This window comes from Haliaeetus leucocephalus, unplaced genomic scaffold (assembly GCF_000737465.1).
Source record: "Haliaeetus leucocephalus isolate CR32 unplaced genomic scaffold, Haliaeetus_leucocephalus-4.0 Scaffold142, whole genome shotgun sequence".
Classification (NCBI taxonomy): Eukaryota; Metazoa; Chordata; class Aves; order Accipitriformes; family Accipitridae; genus Haliaeetus; species Haliaeetus leucocephalus.
In genome coordinates, this window is record NW_010972578.1 from 1148216 (window position 1) to 1167193 (window position 18978).

Genomic DNA, 18978 nt, shown 5'->3' on the forward strand with positions numbered 1-18978 from the left:
ATGAATGAAATGCAATCAAGAACTGCTCCGAGATCAGATTTGCTTCTAACTTTATGATGCTGCATCAGCTGCTCTTAAAGTAGCTTAAGCCCAAAATTTGACCTACCTGAAACTTGTTATATATAATTTTTCATCAGGGATCTGTGAGCTAACTCAATCCTTAGGCTTGGCTTTGAAGATAGCTGAAGGTGCTCAGCTACTTGCAGGATCTGAAAAGGTTTGATTACTGTGTTCTGTGAAAATGGAAACTTTTTTTTCTCCGAGATCCAGGTTTGCCCTCAAATCGTTACACATTATCTATTTATTTATGCATAAACAGTGGCATTATGGTTTGGAGAATAGGGGCCCTTTGATGGGAGGTAAGCTTGACTAGCCTATGGGAGTTTACTGCTATGCATATAAATGAGGCCATACATACAAATATGCAGAACAGACAAGTGAAAATATACAGCATCTCTTTAAAATGAAATACTTTGATTGCTCCAATCACAAGAAGTTGTAAAACTACCCTGAAGAATTAACAGCCTCAGTACATGCTAACTACATCCATCATAAATTCGTCTTTAGTTTCTGTTATCATATCACTGTCTCTTGGGACCCCCAGTCCTGTCATCATTTGCCCTTTATAATTTATTCAGCTTGTACTTGCCTGAATCCTTTCTACTTATCATTCATCTTTACAGTTGTACATAAAATTAGATTGATCCTCCTATGGCAGACACGTCAGAGAGAAAAGTTGTCATTGAATAACACATAAAGCAATGAAGGTCCAGCAAAAGCTTTTGTTGAATAACGTGGAAATCATCCTTTGAGAGTCAAAAGGTGTCAAATTAGGAAGACAAGACAATGCTACCTTAATAAATTTTTTTTTTTGCACACCATTTTTTAATTGCCACCACGTCTCAAACACAACTGAAAAGCCTTGTTCCCATTTTGCATATCAAGCCAAGCTTGGTTAGCCACCACAGATGTGATGAATACACCAGTCTCAGCTGAGATAACAGCATGCATCCAACACACTGGTTCTATCAGAATGCTTGCACTGTATCCTTTTCCTCCAAAGCTCTTTGGACTGGGTGGCACAGAGAGAGTTTACTTTGTATTCTAGAGGCTACTGTATAGGGATACAGAAGCCAATCTTTAACTAGTGAAATGGAACTTTAATGTTTACCAAGCAGATAGGACCCAGGTGTTTCATCTCATCTGGTGAACAGAACAGCACTGTCAAACTACAGGGGTTTTTAGCAAATGGAAAGCGCATATAGTTTCCCTACCTCTTTTGTCCCCTCCTTTCCCTAAAGCAAGATCCAAAAGTCCTCTTACTGGCTGGTCAGTCAGAAGGAGGAAACAAGGGGTTTTAAAAAACATAATAAATCTTTTTAACCATGACATTGACACCCAAAGATTTTAAAGCACTGAAGAATTTCTACAGGACTGGTTTTTGCAAGTCTCTTACCTCAAATCTGTTTTTATTCCTTTTCATCTTCATTTTTAACTTCAGAAAACAGACATGTTTCTCCCAAGGGAACAATTAAATGTGTTTTCTTTCAAAATCTAAAGGGCATGGTGAGCAGGCTGTGTGTTCAAGCAGGCTACTTTAATCAATGGAACCCATCCAGCCTGCCACTGCTGACCAAATTGCAATTTACATTGGCAGAGAAAACTTTTGAAATGGGAAGGTGTGGGAATAGAATACCATTTTTGGCATAACAGTGTGCAGGCTGATACGTGGTTTAATGGTTTTCTAACAAGCTTTTGGAAAAAGCTTTGAAACATTAAAAAAAAAAGACAATAAGACTGTAAAATTACAGCAAGGTCTGCTTGAATAGTGGAATCTATGCTATATGCGCAAAACTTCTGAAGTCCACATGACACTTATGTCTCATTTAAGACTTATTACAAGGATTCAAGATGGGCTAGATTTTGCAAGACACCCTTCTCCCCTCCCCTGGCATGCTCAGGTGTCTTTCCTCACATATACATACGAATTTGAGCCAGATAAGACCAATAACATTGAAAAACTTTTTTTTTTTTTTTAACTAAGCATAACTTTATTTGCATTAGACAAGGTTTTTCTGTTTGTTTAAAACTGGATTTAATATGAGTTTTATGAGCTCACCTGTCTTCTAATGTTACAGATGCATATTTTTGCATACAATGAATAAAACGGAATGCATTTTTTCTAGATGGCAGAAGAGACAAAGGATATCAGAACAGTTAGGAAGAAAACTAATTAGGTTATGGACTGAGAAATTTAGCATACCAGTAGACCACTCTCCCTTTCAAGAGGAACACATACAGTAAGAAAACCCAGTCTATTTCCCAGCCTGAATAAGCCCTGCAGATTGCTGAGGTTAACAGTTTCATAGCTACTTAATTTCATAGTTATTCTTTGCAAGTCTTACAGGGAGGTTTTAATATTATGCAAAGAGGCAGTGCCTCCAACCAAGTATACATGGACTATTCATTCCCATTGCCTGAGAAAGCCACAAAGAACTAGAGGAAAAAAATGCCTCTGTGCTTATCATACATGAGCTCAGTTTATTTGTGCTATAAATAAAAGTAGATCTTGATAGTGTAATTACATTTCTCAGCATTATCCTCTGCCATTTGCTTCAGAAAGAAAAAAGAAAGGGGAGAAAAAGTTGCGTTCACTATAATTTGTAATCAAAATGACTACGCTTAAAACATAATTTTATTTCTCTGATTTCATTTCCTGTGGAGCTTTGTGGGGCAAATAGATAATATTATACCAAATCTGCAGGCAGATAATTCTCACATCCCCTGCACTGTCATTGTCTAGATCACTTTTCCCCCCTCCCCATGCTTTCCCCAAGACCTTGGGCTGTGTTTTTGATATTACATTATCATTGAGAGATATATCGGCATCAGAAATCCCAAGGGTGAATCAACTTTTACTTTCTCTACTTTCTCTGTCCTGCTCCCCCAAATTACTCTTCCTTGCCTAATTTGCTTTTTATAATGTTGGCGGAAAAAAAAAAAAAAAAGTGGTTTCCCACTATGAAGGATTAGCGCAGATTATGGTGAACAGTGTTAATTATAGGTAGGGAAAGAGAATAGTGCATCTCTCCAATCTGTTCTTGATTTCCCCCGTGTCTGGCTGGCTGGTAATAAGCCTCCTTTAATCTGGCAGTCCCCTTGGTGAAATCAGCACCACGGACAGCAATATTGATTGCTTCTGAGAAACCATCACAGCTGCTCAACCAAATTACCTTTGATATGTGACCTTTAATGTAATTACTGCAACATCAAAGCATTTCTATAAATTATTAAAGAACTAATATACTTCATCATCCAGCTACTCTATTATATGTAAAATAAACAATCACAAGTAAATGCTAGAATTTGAATTGTCCGACACTCGCAAAGTGCTTTTTACACATACATACACACCCTGCTACGTTAACCTTCTGTTTTAGGCAAGACAATTTCAAACTGTCCAAAACAGCCTAATTCATTTAGATGAAGAGGATCCAACTAATAATTTTATGTTTTACATTCCATTCTAGTTGCTTCAAAATATCTATCATGATTCCTTCCCGCCCCAAAACAAAGTGCTGTAAAGACTTTATTAATCAACACATACTTGCTTGGAAGTCTTTTGATTATTCCACAAGATGACTTTATGTCCCACATATAACATAGAAATATGTGAAACATATTTCTGTCATCTTACAAAGCACATCCAGAAAGTAATTACTGTAAAATATGTGCATGTAGCCACTCCACTAAAACCAAAGTGATACATAGCTAAGAGGCAAGGCATCTGAATCTGGACACAAACTCCTCATGCCTCACTATTTCAATACATTAGCATTCATGTGCATATTATTAAAAATGACTCAACTCTGTGTTTTATAATACAAAGAACACAAACAGCAATATTGCAAGAGCAGGCAAATACACAGTTTACTGGGGGATGGGAAAGAAGTGTCTTGATTCAACGGCTCACCGTAGTAATATTTTCTTTTTTTCTATACCAGCATTGTTAATTATTTTTGATACCTCCTCAGTAGCACTGTTTGTGTCACAGACAGTAGAGGGTCAAGAGAAGGTGTTATATATGTGTCATTTGTGAACTCATGTGGATGAGGACTTAGACCCCTGACCTTATGAGTGCTTTTTATTTTATGGTGATGAACTATGCTTGGTATTGTTGGTGCATGTTATCAAGAACAGTCAGGTAAGTCATAAATAATTCTCTGCTACTCACATAGGAACCATAAAACAGTATCCAGGCATAATAGTTTATCAAGAGGCAAGGCTGGTTTCCTTAAATAAACTACAGTGACATCATTCAGAAGATGAGTTCAGAAACTTGGCAGAAAGCTGTATGCAGAGGGTTTGCTGGTGGAAAGTAAACCTTTATCCTGAGACAAACAGAACTGGAAATGAAAGGGACGGGAGAAGTCAGTGCTCAGAACTCTCAAAAACCTCGTTGCTATTTTAGACAGAGGATTCACTGTTCCCAATTCAATCAGATCCTGATGTGTTGCCTCAAAGTGTAAAACAAAACAAAAAAGCCTTCTGAAGTCAGTGTGGTCAGTATGGGCTATATGTGATAGAAATGACGTAAACCAAGGAAGGAATGTTTTGCCTGTGGTCTAGAATCAGTCAGTGTAACCTCTGAAGGAAGTCTTGATCTTAATGCAAAAGCCAGTTGAATTTTGTCACTGTCCAAGACAACAGTTTTGACTTCAAGAGTTTTGTGATTTAAAATCTCTAAAAAGCAGACTGAGATTCAGAACTGTAGACATATAAAGAAGTAATTAAAAAAAAAAATAATCCTAAATTGTCACTTGCCCTCCCTCCCCAGCTCTGAGCCCTCAGTCTCACTGACCCACTGTCTTCATGAAGGTATTCCCATCATACAACTTCAGGATGAGATTTTAACCCTATAGAGTAGATATGAGTTCCATATGCAAGTGAGTGGTCTGGTTCCTAATGAAGAGAGCAAACAGTCTCAGTGAAAAAAACTGGAATTCCAGTTAGTATCTTTTAAATACACAAACACCTTATTCATCACAAGCATATCTCTAGTTTTGATAAATACATATTTGATTTCAAGCATATTTCAGAAAATTTCAGGTAAAATGTTACCCAAAACATCCTTATTTGAAATATTTTCAATTATTGTACATCCAGTTCTATCGTTCCAAGGAGAGAGAAGTAAAAAGAAAACAACACCTGTTGAAAAACCTAAACCCCAACAAGACTCAAGTTACTCTCAATCTGTGGTTAACGATTTTCTAGAAAAAAAAAATAATTCAGAGGGAGTTGTCAGCTGACAGAAATGTATTTTTAGGGAATGAAGTATGTATATATTTACATAAGGTATGGCCTTTAAAGCAAAGATAGATGTAGATGAGCAACTGCGTGGGCATTCCATACTGGCAAGGTGGCATAAAGATAGGTAAATAGACCCAGGATGATGGAAACAAGCAGAGCAGAATGAACACTTTCTTCAGCAACATAGAGCAACTGACATGTCTTACGTTTTGTAGAAAGGTAGGTTATGGGTACACAGGACTCAGTCAGTCAACAACAGCTAATAAAGGCAGACTTTTGGATCAATTTCCTCTCAGTTTAGATGCAGCCTAGAACCCTCAGGATCCCACTCGTAATTACTTGATCACTGACTTTTGTGTCATTGTGAAACTAGCCCTATTCTAGCCACAGGAGTACTGCACTCGGCTGTTTCCAATCCATGTACCCTGGCTGAATCTAAATAGTGTCTCTCTCTCCCTCCTCCCGGTTACTGCTAAACTGGAAACCCATCCCAGCAGGGCAGGTCTTCCCCACATAATGCTGATTCTATTTTTAGTTCTGCTTGTGTTGTCTGAACCTTAGATCTTGCTCATGTGAATAATTTTCCTCATTATCTTGTGTTCGTCTCTCCTCTCTCTCTTTTCTCCTTGTCTCACCGCCTTTCCAATCTGCTACAGCTGCTTGAATACTAAAGTAACTGAGTCAAACCACTTTGTCATCAGGAATATGTTTTCATTCTGTGATAACTCAATAATGTGATCTGTTCCTTGATTTCTTGCTGCCACACCTTGCTTCAGAGAAGAAAAATAGTAAGAGGTAGCACCTGGTAAGCACTTCAAATATTTCATTGTAATAGTCAGAATCCTAAAACCTTTCCTCAGCTGAGTGAGGTTGGTAGAATCCAGCCCATAACCAGTTAATTACTGTTTTCCTGACTCCTGATAAGAGCAAAAAGCTTTTCATTTTGCGCCTGGAAACTGTTTGGGTGGGTTGGTGGTGTCTTCATTTTATTAGCACAATGCAAATAGTGAATCATCCAAGCAACCAGAGACATTATGCTCCAAACCCAAGATGAGAACTCCATATGTAACCCATTTTAGATTAAAAAAAAAAAAAAAAAAAAGTTAGCAATCTGGACTCACCCCTGGCAGTGTCTTCTGTTCATGCAGTGCACTCTGGGCCTTTAGAGCAGACTCCCTTTCGCAGTATGTTAGGAAGGCACAGCCTGTAAACAAAAGGCAAAACCTCAGTAAGAGCAGCACTTCAGAGGGGATCTGTTTAAAATTGAGACAGAGCAAACCACTTTCCCATCATCACCCCATTCCCTGTAAAACAATCATAAAAATCTCTCCGTAGTAGGTCAGTAGCAAAGAGTCAAGAAACGAAGCTAGCATCACTTCCTCTGAGCCCTGGTGAAGAGTGAGCAACAGTGTGGCTATGAGTGTTTATTTTTGTTTGAATACATGCTTAAGTGTCAGATACAGAGGGTTGTACAGGATTAGTGACCTCAATGAACCCACATAGTGGCAAGGTGGGGCATGAGCTCCCAATCCCACTCCAGCAGCAGCACTGGGAACAAGCCCCTTACTGCCATATCACGCTGAAGGTCTCATGCCCTTCTTTTGTACCAAGTACTTCAAGTAAAGGGCATACAAGGACTTGGGACTTCCTACTGCAGAGGACTACGCCTATTGTTTAGCCTGACTTGCATCCACAAGTAGTCTCCCTGTTTGCACCACACCAGAAAGCCACCACCCTGCACTTGCTGCTGCAAGGGGTCATTGGCTTCCCGCCATGCATACAAAGACTATCACAGCAAAGCCCAAACAATCAATCCAAAACATCCATGTTGCTTTACAGATCATTAGAACTCCAGCGATGCTCCAATGGATCATGTCTTTGATTCTTCCAAAAAGTTGTCTTAACTACAAAGACTAAAGCCCTGTCACGGTAAAGCAGAGCAAAAACCGTGCTCTGCCTTCTCTCCCTACCTCCATGCTCACTTTCTGGTAAAACTGGTCAATGTTGCAACATCTTACACCAGTTATGTGTGTGTTTGATATGATCAGGTTATTCCTTCTTACTGCAGTATACTGAAAACCTGCCAGTTCCTGCAGCAAAAGAAGTGCTTGTTATGCAGAGGACATTTTCTCTGAAGTTACTACAGAATGTCTGCAACCTTGCCAGCTCCTTGAAATGGAGGTATCATATCTTTCAAGGTTCAGGCAGCATGTCCATCAAACTGTAGGCATCTTCCAAGAGCAGCACAAGTACAGAGAGACTGCTGAAGAAACAAATATGTCCCATAACCTCATCTTGACCAACCCACCTTCACCCCACGCATACAAAAAAAGTGTGCAACAGGTGCGTAAACAGTAGACTACGAACTTTTTTTCAGCTCTGATCACCACTGCGGTCTTTTTGTCCATACAGGGTTCACTGTTTTATCCAATTTGGTTCCTTAGACAATATTACAGAAGAAATAGACACTTGTTCTTTTCTTCTTTACAATGTTTTTAACAGATTAGTACGCACAAGAGACTAGGGAGATTTTTTTTCTATAAACACATATATATATATTTTCTTAAAGACTGTCTTGTTGAAGTTACCATACTCCTCTCACAATGAAGCCACAAGCTGGATGAATGTTCCAATTTGGCATGGAAATAAACCCTATTTTTTGCCCTATTTCTTACCCTATATTGCTTTCTGAAGGTCTTGTTCCTTTCAGTTTATTCAAGCCAATTACATTTATTATGTCTCAATAATTGAGACTCAGAAGCAGAAGTTGACAAGCAAGGAAGGAGACTGAACAACAGCAAAAGTTTGCATACTCTAATTGGAATTATTTGGATTCGTTCCCCTCTAACTTTAAATGGATGAGTTTTCAGTCAGTCTGCATCTACCAGAGAGGAGGAAAAAACTGTGGCAGAGAGTTTACAGCTAGGAGAAGTAATGGATTGAAAAGGATCCTTAAAAGTCACCCATAGCTTGATAATCAAATGGGAAACTATGCTTAAATTTAATTTGAGTGCTAAATCACAGCCTGAGAGCTCTCTGTTGACTAGACACAATAAGAAAGTCTTCCTTCAGTAGCAGACGTGGAGCAGCTGATACAGTCTAATTAGGCACATCATAGTGCACTGTTATAGAGATAAACTATGCAGTGTAAAGCTCCCATAATGATAGCTATATTTTTCTCCTCCTTGTGATGGCCATGATGACAGTTCCGGGTAACAATGTCCTGCATCTCCTACCATATGACTGTAATTCAGACTGAGTAGACAGAAGACTACTCCTCTCTGAAGGAGTAAAGTTTCCTTCCAAGATCCACATAAAGTGGGGGACAGGTTCTCATCAGGGAGAAACCTCTGTTAAGTCCTCTCCAGACATGTTTGTAGAAGTGGTAGAAGTACCAAATTCCCAGAAACACTACTTAGTAGAATTCATCCAAACATCACTGATTTCCCAAACAAGGTGTTAAGGACAGAAAGACTTTGAACAGAAAGGAAGAAATCTAGTCTCTCATATGGCCAGGCAAAGAAAAACCATGTTTTTCAGGGACAAAAAATGTTTTGTGGAGGTAATTCTTTTTCTCTTGCTCCTTAAAAATGTCATGCACATGAATTACACTCTATTCCACTATTGTGGGGCAAAAAGTAATTTATTTAGGAAAAATAATACCTCATTTATTTTAAGTAAATCCTGGTAAGAAGTTCCACCCCTGCAATGGCCAGCTGGAATAAAGTAGAGCTTAATGTTCATAATAGGCCTTAAACTTGAACTTCAAATGGCTAGTTCATAGGTTTCTTTGTCTTGCCTTTACTTATTACAAGACGACTCTAAAAGGCACAAAGCCAGCATCAGCTAGAGTATTATTTTTCAAAAACATGAACATGTGGCTTGTCATAAAACAATACATATTATTACATCCTGAAAAAATTTCCCCATTTCAGCTCCTTGTGCATTAGGACAAAAGGCAGTAAGATTTCTTGCCCCTCCCGCCCCCTTCCTTAGGAACATCAAAATGCTTGATCTGTCCTTTGTTTTGTGATGCTTAAAGGAATTACAACTGTATCACCTCTTTCAGGTGTTACTTTTCTTAGGCTACATCTTCCAATGTGCATCCATATGACCCCTCCAAAGGATTCTTCCTTCCTGGAGACCGTTGCTTAAAGAACAGAACACTGAACACTCAGGTTAACACTACAGGCTACAACACCCTAAACAACTGAGTCTTGAAATAATGTCATATGAAGCAGCTATTATGGGTTTTACAGAGAAAAGTCAAGCTGGTGAAAAAAGTTATTTTTTTCCACTTTGATTTCCCAGATGGAAAACAATTTCAGAACAATAAATTTTCCCCACTGAAAATTTTGATTGTGTACAGAACCACTTATTTGACTGGAAAAAAACCCAAACCAAAACAAAAAAAACCCCAGCATTTTGATAGTAAACTCTTAAGTAGCTCAACTTAACAGTTCACTTGCCATCAGCTGTTTGGACTGGATGTGAATCTGATTTCTGGGAGAAAGGCTTCATATTCCATTACAAATCATTTGCACGATCCAGCCCCATGGAATGGCCTATGTTCAACAGTATAATGAATATTTCTGAACACATCTCAAGGAAAGATAGAGTGAAGGCTATGCATTATTTCTGTCGTTTACTTGCATGGGTGATAATGACTGAGTACAATGCTTGAGAATTATATCTGAATTTGAACAAAAAAAATCTAATTGACTAATTATTGATAATGAAGGACTTGCTCCTAGCTGTTCCTAATTTCAATTCCATTTGTCTCAAACATGCCAAGTTTTCCAGACATATGTCAATCAGCTAAAAGATGCTTTGTTTGGACTGTGTCTTTCCAGCTGTGCATTTGCTACCAGTGGACAGCTCTTTGGGCTACTGCATAAACATCTGGAAACTCCCAGCTGGCAATTAACTCTCAACCTATTGAACTTCAGTCTCTTGGAAACATGAGGACATATCAAGTGGTCTCCTGGGAAACAAGGTTGTTAAAGAGAAGGGGGAAACAAAAACAAGAGCTTGAAATGAAAAAAAAAAAAAAAAAAGCTCTATTTTAATTTTACCTCCAGGGAATTCAATAACATAAATAATAATTGCATGGAATACAGATGGATAATGATCACACTTACAGCAACTTCAACCCCACAGTAAGCCTCCTGAAGATTTTGCACAAGCCTGAGAGGCAAAACAGTCCAGAAACACATTCTGAGCTGAACAGAATAATTCTGGAAACAAAGAACTATTTTACCCCACCAGTTCATCCTGGGACAAATGAAAACAGAGTCTTCTCACTTGACATCTCAGTGCTTATCACTTCAGTGAATCAGGTGACTCTCAGCCACTTTAAACCAGATAAGTACTTCTGACCAGCTGAAAAGCACTGGTCACCTAACTCAAATTTACCTATTTAAAATTAGTTATCTAAGGGTTTACCATCAATGACAAGATATTAATTTGACCTAGTATACAGGAGAAGAGTAAAACTCTGGAGAGGCCTATCCTCTACATGAGGTATAAAAGCCATGCACAGCTATCTCAGGTGCAGGCTTTTAGCTTCAAGGTTGCATGTTCACAGCATCAGATTCCACCTGCCACCTCTAACCTCCCAGTTACCTCAAGTATATGCATTATCTGTACCTTAATTAATCCTTGTTATATAAGGTGGGGACATGAAGGTGATGCATACTGGAGATATATTAATAACTGTAATTAAGGGCTTTTTCCCCCTTTCTTGTTTTATTCTGGCAGGCAGCCACAGGTATCCTGGCATAGTTTCTCCTCTTTGCCCATTGTTTAAATCAAAGAACAAGCGCTTAGTGACTTATGACCCTTTCTTTGCATGATGTGTTTTTGTGACATCTTATGATTTTATTAGAACTACATAACCTCACACAAAACATGCCTTTAGCTTTTCCATGTACCTAGATCCAGAGGCGTTGTCTAAAAGCTAGACTATAACCATGATAACTTGCAGGTATTTGCTGTCTGTCTGAACAAGATGCTAAAGGTCCTGTCAAAATCTAATGAAAAGTTACTTACACTCTTCAACAGGATTTGGGGAAGGGGCCTGCTGAGGTTTAAGGCCAGTTGGTAACAAAGCACCATGAAGCCACTAGCTCACTCCTCCCCACCCTGGCCCCAGTGGGATGAAGAGAAAATATAAAGAAAAGCTTGTGGTTCGAGACAAGGACAGGGAGGGATCACTCACCACTTATTGTCACAAGCGAAAGACAAGTGGGAAGAAAACAAAATCAATTTAATTTACTACCAATCAAATCAAAACAAGGGTAAAGGGAAGTAAAACCAAATCTTAGAATACTTGTCCCCCACCCCTCCCTCCTTCCCTGCTCAGCCCCACTCCCGGTTCTCCGGTTCTCTCTCCCTCCTCCCCCCGGCGGCGCAGGGGGACGGGGAATGGGGGTTGGGGTGGGTTCCTCCCCCCTTGTCTCTGCCGCTCCTTCCTCCTCAGGGGGAGGATTCCTCACTCAGCCCCTGCTCCACCGGGGGGTCCCTCCCGCGGGAGACAGTCCTCCATGAGCTTCCCTGGCGTGGGGCCTTCCCGCAGGCCGCAGGCCTCCAGTCACGGCCTGCTCCAGCGCGGGCTCTCCCAGGGAGCGGCGGCCACCCTGGGGGGCATCCATCCCCCTGCTCCCCCGCTCCTCCTCCCCTCCTTCCTCACTGACCTCGGGATCCGCAGAGGGGTTCCTCTCACATTCCAATCTCCTCCCCCACCACAGGTTCCCCTTCTTAAGTACATTCTCCCAGAGGTGCGACCACCATCACTGATGGGCTCGGCCTTGACCAGCGGCGGGTCCAACTTGGAGCCGGGGAAGCTTCTGGCAGCTTCTCACAGGACCTGGCCCTGCGGCCCCTCCCCCGCTACCAAAACCCCACCACACAAACCAACCCAAAATGGGACCCTTAATCTTTCTGGGCCTGTTTACTCTTTGGCATTATGAGGGAAAATTATAAAGTTTTTTAGGTGTTTTAAGACTCTTAGATGAAAGCCAAGAGTTAAGCAGATTCCGTGAGCTCAGGGGTGTACATCCAGTCAAGGGGAGAACTTTCATGCAACTCAGCAGAACTATGCAATTACACCAACATAAAATTAGGTTCAGGATTTGACCTATCATCTATGGTCTCTCTTGGAAGAATCCTTGGTTCAGTCACTGACCTCAGCTAAATTGGTGATAATCTAGAACACTTAGGATAACCCTAGGTTTTGAGAAGTCTAGCTCAAGTGGTCTAAGCCAGTTTTTTTTCACAAATATTTGTGATTGTAGAGTATGCACTCAACCAGTTGTTACAGCTAAGCTGACAGGCAATAACTTCTGAAACTACAGCCCATCTGATACCTGTACATGTAACCAAAATCAGGATCTCTGCCCAAGAAGAGATAAAACTATCACAAGGCTGTCAGTTTTTTGTTGTTTTTTTCAAGTCAATTAGCTTCATGCTTTTAGTTACAATAATATGCATTGACTTTAACAGTGAGGTTTCCTAAATTGGCCTTCCTATGTTATTTTATGTTAGACTCCTGTATAGTGCATGAACTGGTGTAGAAGACACTGTTCTGTTAACGGTTATGCAAGAAAGAAGAAAGAAATCAATTCATAGCATCTACTGCTTTTCCCCTACCACCTTTAATGTACCTAATTTCCCAAAACCCCAAGGCAGAGAAGCCAAGGGCTTTACTCCAGCAGTATGCTATGGAGTTCAAGAAAGCAAACTGCAATTCAAACACAACTATTCAAGACCTTCATGCTGTTTACAGAAAACAGAGGAGAATAATAATATTGCATGCCTTAGACCACATACTAGTGGTCATGTTGCCACTTAAAAATAGCTACAGTCTTGTAGAGGAGCTGCTTTGAGATCAAAAAAACCTTGCATCTCTGGGAAATAGGAACTCTCAACTGGTCACAGGTCTGACCATCTCATTTAGCGATGCTTCAGTCTCTCTGTGCCCTAATTGCCTTTAAAACATTTAGACCAATGTGTACAAGTTATCTGTGATGGACCAGAGATCTGTCCCCCATCTTCCAAGCTCTAGGTTTCTGTTTAAGAGAGCTCTTCCTCTGAAAATAAAACAGTTCCTTGTTTCAAGGTTCGAGGATCTGTTACGCAGAGAAAGATTGTAACACTTAAGAAAGCTCCTGCCTTAAAATCAACATCTCAGATTACGTCTCCCAGCTAGGATTTCAAAGTGAAAAAGAAATCTTTTTTCCCTTTAACTATCCTAGCTCTACATGTCTGGTTTTGAAACAATTCTCATTTGCTCTGTCTACAGTGGACTGCCCAAGGTTTAATCACTTGAGGGTTTCAGAGATTGAGCTGAATTTTCTTGAGGGGGACACAATCAATAAAGACTTTTGGAACTGGAAATGTTTTATCCAATTTCTTCATCTCTTTCTCTCTCAGTGATTAACTACCTTCTGACGAAAGTTAACATCTTTTGCTGGTAAAGAACATTCACTCGGCTAGAACTTTCTTTTTCTCCATCTCCCCTGCTGTACAACTACTGAACACTAACTGTTTAGAGAAAAAGATAGGAATAAAAATCTTCTCAGATATCAGCTTCCCTGTCAATTATATTGCAAGGCAGATTAACATCCGAAATGCCCTGCTGTGTGGAATGCTAATTTTCTTTTTCCTCTTATGTTATTTTTCCATTAACTATTATGATGCTGTCATTTTCCTACTATAGATAACTTGATAGGGGTCTGTATGTAAAAGCATCCATAAGGCACACTCATATACCACCATGAACAACATTAAAAAAAACAAACTCAGAGTCCAAATCTGGAAATGCAGAAGTTAACCATATTTACAGAATATTAGCTCACTTAAAATGCATTTATGATATTTCAAAATGAGCCATGGATGTTCACAATCCAAATCAGAGTCCTTTCTCAGACTAAGCAGTGCTTAATTACATTTAGCCGTGTCCAGGCAGACAGCAGAGAGACTTGAGTAACTGTTAGTGTATGTAAGCATTTCAACAAAACACAAACAATAGTTTCATCTTGGTTTTTGATAACAAGAAGGTTTTTAATGAAAACACAAGTTTTAAAAAGCCAAAATTTCTCATAGGAAGTTTCAATGAAATATTTCAGCAAGAAGTGTTTCTCAGTCCTGTGATACATTTTCTGATCAAAGCCTAAAGCAAAAGAAGCTTATTCCAGGACAGTCAGTAGTCCAGACTCTAATCTGAATTAGGAAAGCGGGGTCTTGAGCCCAGGGCTTCTGCACATCTGAGCAGAGTGCATTGCCACTGGCACACCCCTGAGGGTCCATCTCTATTTCTTCTTAGGAAACTCCATAGCTACCTTGCCTCCATCCCACTGCAGAACTGGAAAGATTTTGATGTCTCAAACTTTTTTCCCCCAGGATGAAGGAACAGTTTCTGGCTCCGATTCACACAAGGAAGTTGCTCTGAACCATCCTTTGCTGACTGGTACACTCAAGATGAAGTACAGAATGAACCATTGATTTGACATAGCATATACCAGGTCCTGTTTTCCCATAACTGCCAACATTTTAGCTTTAAATTTCATCCTGAAACTTCTGAGATACTTTTGATCATCTGAGCCCAAGTCAACCCAAGATTCACTGCTCAAGTTTCTGCAAGTCTAGCCATCCAGAACTTTTTACTTTCTAGAACAGGTGTCTAATTTCCATACACACAGCAAACCATCAATGAACAGCCTCCCCATTAGAGAAATAAGAATGTAGATTACTGGTTAAGGTAGTTGTCTACCAAAGAGTGCTTGTGTGCCTAATTGGGCCTGCAAATATTTGATGCTTTGAATTACAATAGAAGGCTTATTGTTAAGCAGACCAGCCTCACTTCAGCTTCTCATTTGTTGCCTAATAACTGTGGACTCCATGATGCATGCCCTCAGGCCCTATCCATCAAACAATTAGGGCATGCTTTTGATTTTAAAATATAAAAAGGCTGACTCTAAAGTGAGTCATGATCAAGTGTTTTCCTGGACCAACCAGCAGTGTTCCCAGTATTTCAGAACTCAGTCACTAATGAGAAAGCCATGGCCAAAGTCTAAGGATCACCCAAGTGAGGATGAGAACAAGTAGGCTCCAGCTTCTCCTCAGTAAGGAAACACCAGTTTAAGTCAAAATCCTGATCATCTCTAAGCTTGGCTCATGTCAACTTACCTATTACTTCAAAGAAAAATCCAACGTATTTGTGTTATCCATTTTATATTGCAGCCTCAGAAAAAAATTAACAATAATTAAAAAAAAATTATCATGAAATCTTTAAGATTTCTTGTTTCCAGTGTGGTGATAAACAAAGGAAATATAGAAGGTGGGGGTTTTGCCTTGTGATTCATTGGTGAAACTCAGGAATATTGCTAGAAACAATCCTGCTGTTGAAACACTACTGCTTGCATTTAGACAGTTATGGGTTAAGCCTCCTTAGAGTACATGCATTAATTAGACTCTGTACCTGCTGTTCTGGGTCCTGCCTTTCAAGTTCTTTCTATTGTTAGCAGCATATGAATAACTCAGTGGATTTTCTAAAACACTTAGTGTTTCAGAAACTTTTCCCCCTCTTCTTCATTTTATTTTGATTTTTGGATCAACTTCTTTTGGGGAGACTTCTCAAGAATTCTCACCTAGTCTCCAGAGGTTATGCTACTGTTAAACAACATTCACTTTGAGTGCCTTGAATCTTAACAAAATAAACCTAAAGCAAAATCCTCTCTAAACAAATTAGACTGTTCTGCCATATACAACTTTTTCCAAACCTTGCCTTTCTGCATCCACATAGGGTTGGGTTTGGGGGGGGGTGTTTTTTTTTTTTTTACTTCTCATTATCTTTCACCAGGATGAGGAACAGACATTTCTTGGAAAATAACATCAACTCTGGGTGCAGGAAATGTGTTTGTACTTAAAAACATAAGAGAAGTTGGTATTTTCACCCTTAAAAAAAATGCCAGGGCCATGCAGTGAACATCTTGTTGATAGTTCAAATGATTAGTTATTTATGGTTTTTTTTCAGGAACATGCAAGTAGCCTGTTCTAAATCAAACTCGTATGCGCTCCAAACAGCCTCATATTCTTTCTTGTCTGAGACGGGGCACATGTGTCAATACAGACTTCTGACATTTCCAACTCAAGGTTGAAAGCAAAAGGCACTAAAACAACTGCAGAAAAGAGCTATTATTAGACAACTTCTAACCCATTCAGAAACAGACAATTGTAATTATCTCTCTAGAGTTATTGTTCTTACCAAGTTCGCCAGCCCACGTTTTCCCAATTCAAGAAGTTCAGATTCAGAGTGGGACCTTTAAGACACATCTCAAAATGAACCTCAATACCTTTCTGTTACTTATGATCAAGTTTTTCTCCTCACCTCGTATACAAGAACTGTAGAGGGGACAACATTAGAATCTGTTTGCTAAGTTCTACATGGTTTTGTTAAATTCAAATTCAGATAAGTGCATCTGAAACCACCTTAGGACTTTTATATTACAAATCAAATCCAAACCCACAAAGAATGTATTTCCTGATTCCAGCCGATACAGAAATGAAAATCTTTAAGCAGCAGCTGCTCTTGCAAGATGATCATCCTGAGACTGGAAGTCTCCAGAAACTTGTAAGAGTCACAATATGAGCCAGAGAAAACTCTACAATACCAGCTGGCTTCATGAGATTTCTGGAGACAAATTTCAGCTGTCAGAACAATTAACATCCAGGCTCCCATAACCAGATGCTGTTTTCCATATGTTTTGACTTTGAATAGTTTCTTCTATCCTCTAAGTGATGTTCGGGGCAAACAAGTATTGTCTCTTATCTCCTATTTCTTTCTCCTTACCCTTCTTTCTCAGTTTGACTTGTTCAGTAGCTATAGGCAGTGGAATAGCATGAAGTAGGATCAAGTTCTTCTGTAAGCAGCCAGAGATTAAGTAATCTTCTTAATCAACAGACCACTATCTACTTAGGGATGACACTCACAAGACATATACTCTGGGTCCGTGTTCATGAGAGGGAAAGCAAAGTGAAATGAGATGCTCTGGGAGTATGGCAGGAGAAAGATGGCAAAGACTTCTCAAATGTCCTATCTGTTATAGCACAAAGGAAGAGAGGTAGGTCTCAAGTACAAGGGCCTCCACTGCTTCTCTGGCAAAAAGCTCTAAGTTGACACATCGATACATTGTACAAGCTTGCCTTAAGGACCTGGCTCAAGCATAAATTATTTAGGAACAAGATAAGGCACAAAAAGACTGGAAGAAGATTTAACCACCTGTCCAAAGCCACACATATAGTTTGTAGTAAAGGTCAGCCTTGAACCTAAACTTCCCAAGACTCTACCCAGAGCTATAAACACCTATCAGTCTGCTTTTCTTAAACACGGACAAATTCCCGCATAGACTCAAATACGTTATGTCCCAAGTAGATTCTCTCAAAAAAGGAAACTGGAAACGCTATTGTCCCTTGCATCCAGGTGCACTTTTCCATCCACTATTGTGGGATTGAGTTCCTGGATAAGAAGGTTAAAAACAAACAATGTGTGAATTTAAGTCTAAAACTTCCAATTTTTACAAAAGGTATAAGGATGTAATCTTTGAAGTGAAAAAGAAACAGTGAAATTAATTGCAACAAGATCTGTGTAATTTACAAGGCTTCAGTGCACTGGGTTTAAAAGGACTCTTTGTCAGTGTGAAGTGAAGGAAGTACAATTTCCTGATGAATAGAGAACACAAGGTAAAGTGTGTAGCAATCACTACCAGAGAGATATTTTGATCACTTTTTTTTGTTGATCAACGTAAAAATTAGTGAACAATGAGTGTATAGTAGATTGTATCAGTTAAACATTTGAAACAGCTTCTAACAGAAATTTTTGCTTTGAAAATTGAATTCATGTTAGATTGGATGAAGAGTGTAGCCCGCAAAGCACTGAGGACTGGCAGGCGGAATGTGCATGATAAACGTCAGTTACATCAAGATGGAAGAGCTATCTAGCAAAGTAGAAGATCTGATCTTAAATTTAAACAGCGCAGCAATGAAGATTTCACACATGAAAAGGAATGGAGAATAAATTGCAATAGATCTAGAGGGTGCTGAGCCCCTTAATAATGTGCCCAGTCACCTGAATCCCTGCTGGGGAGGTTTAGCCATGCCTAGCACCTTACATGATTCAGCTCTTAAAATACAGATAGAGAATAGCCACAGAGGCAAACATCTGAATGTTCAAAAGGACATATGAAGCTGAAAGGAAGTCATGTCAAAAGACACTTTCAGATGATAGTGGACAATAACACATAAAATAGTATGTATGTCACTTCCAGATCAAAGACACCTCCTTCCTTTGGTGTCAATAGAAAATCCACATCTAAAAAGGATCCTGTCAGCTATGATCACCTGGAAGTTTTCAGAAACACGTGGAAGGAAAAAATGGAAAAAAAATAAAAATGGAATGCAGAGATGAGTAATAGAAATACTTAATGGACTGGGAGGACTCACTTATGAGGGAAGATTAAGAGAACTAAATATGTACAACTTGGGTAAATGATGACTCAGGGGGATAGATGATAACCGGCTACAAGCCTTGAAGGTGTAAACACGAAGTATGGAGAGAGGTTGGGCAGGATGATGCCAGAGAATAATAACTAGGAGTAACAACACAAAATT

The 18978-nt window shown here is 39.5% G+C and overlaps 1 protein-coding gene across 11 annotated transcripts in view; it reads right to left on the reverse strand.

Moving 5' to 3' along the window:
• The window catches only part of CELF4 (CUGBP, Elav-like family member 4), a 690804-nt gene that overhangs the window by 592115 nt on the left and 79711 nt on the right, over window positions 1-18978 (reverse strand). For all 11 annotated transcript variants that reach the window (XM_010561114.1, XM_010561115.1, XM_010561121.1 and 8 more), the window contains exon 2: window positions 6432-6514. In XM_010561114.1, the coding sequence (XP_010559416.1) occupies window positions 6432-6514 (83 nt within the window). The remainder of the gene's footprint in view (window positions 1-6431; window positions 6515-18978) is intronic.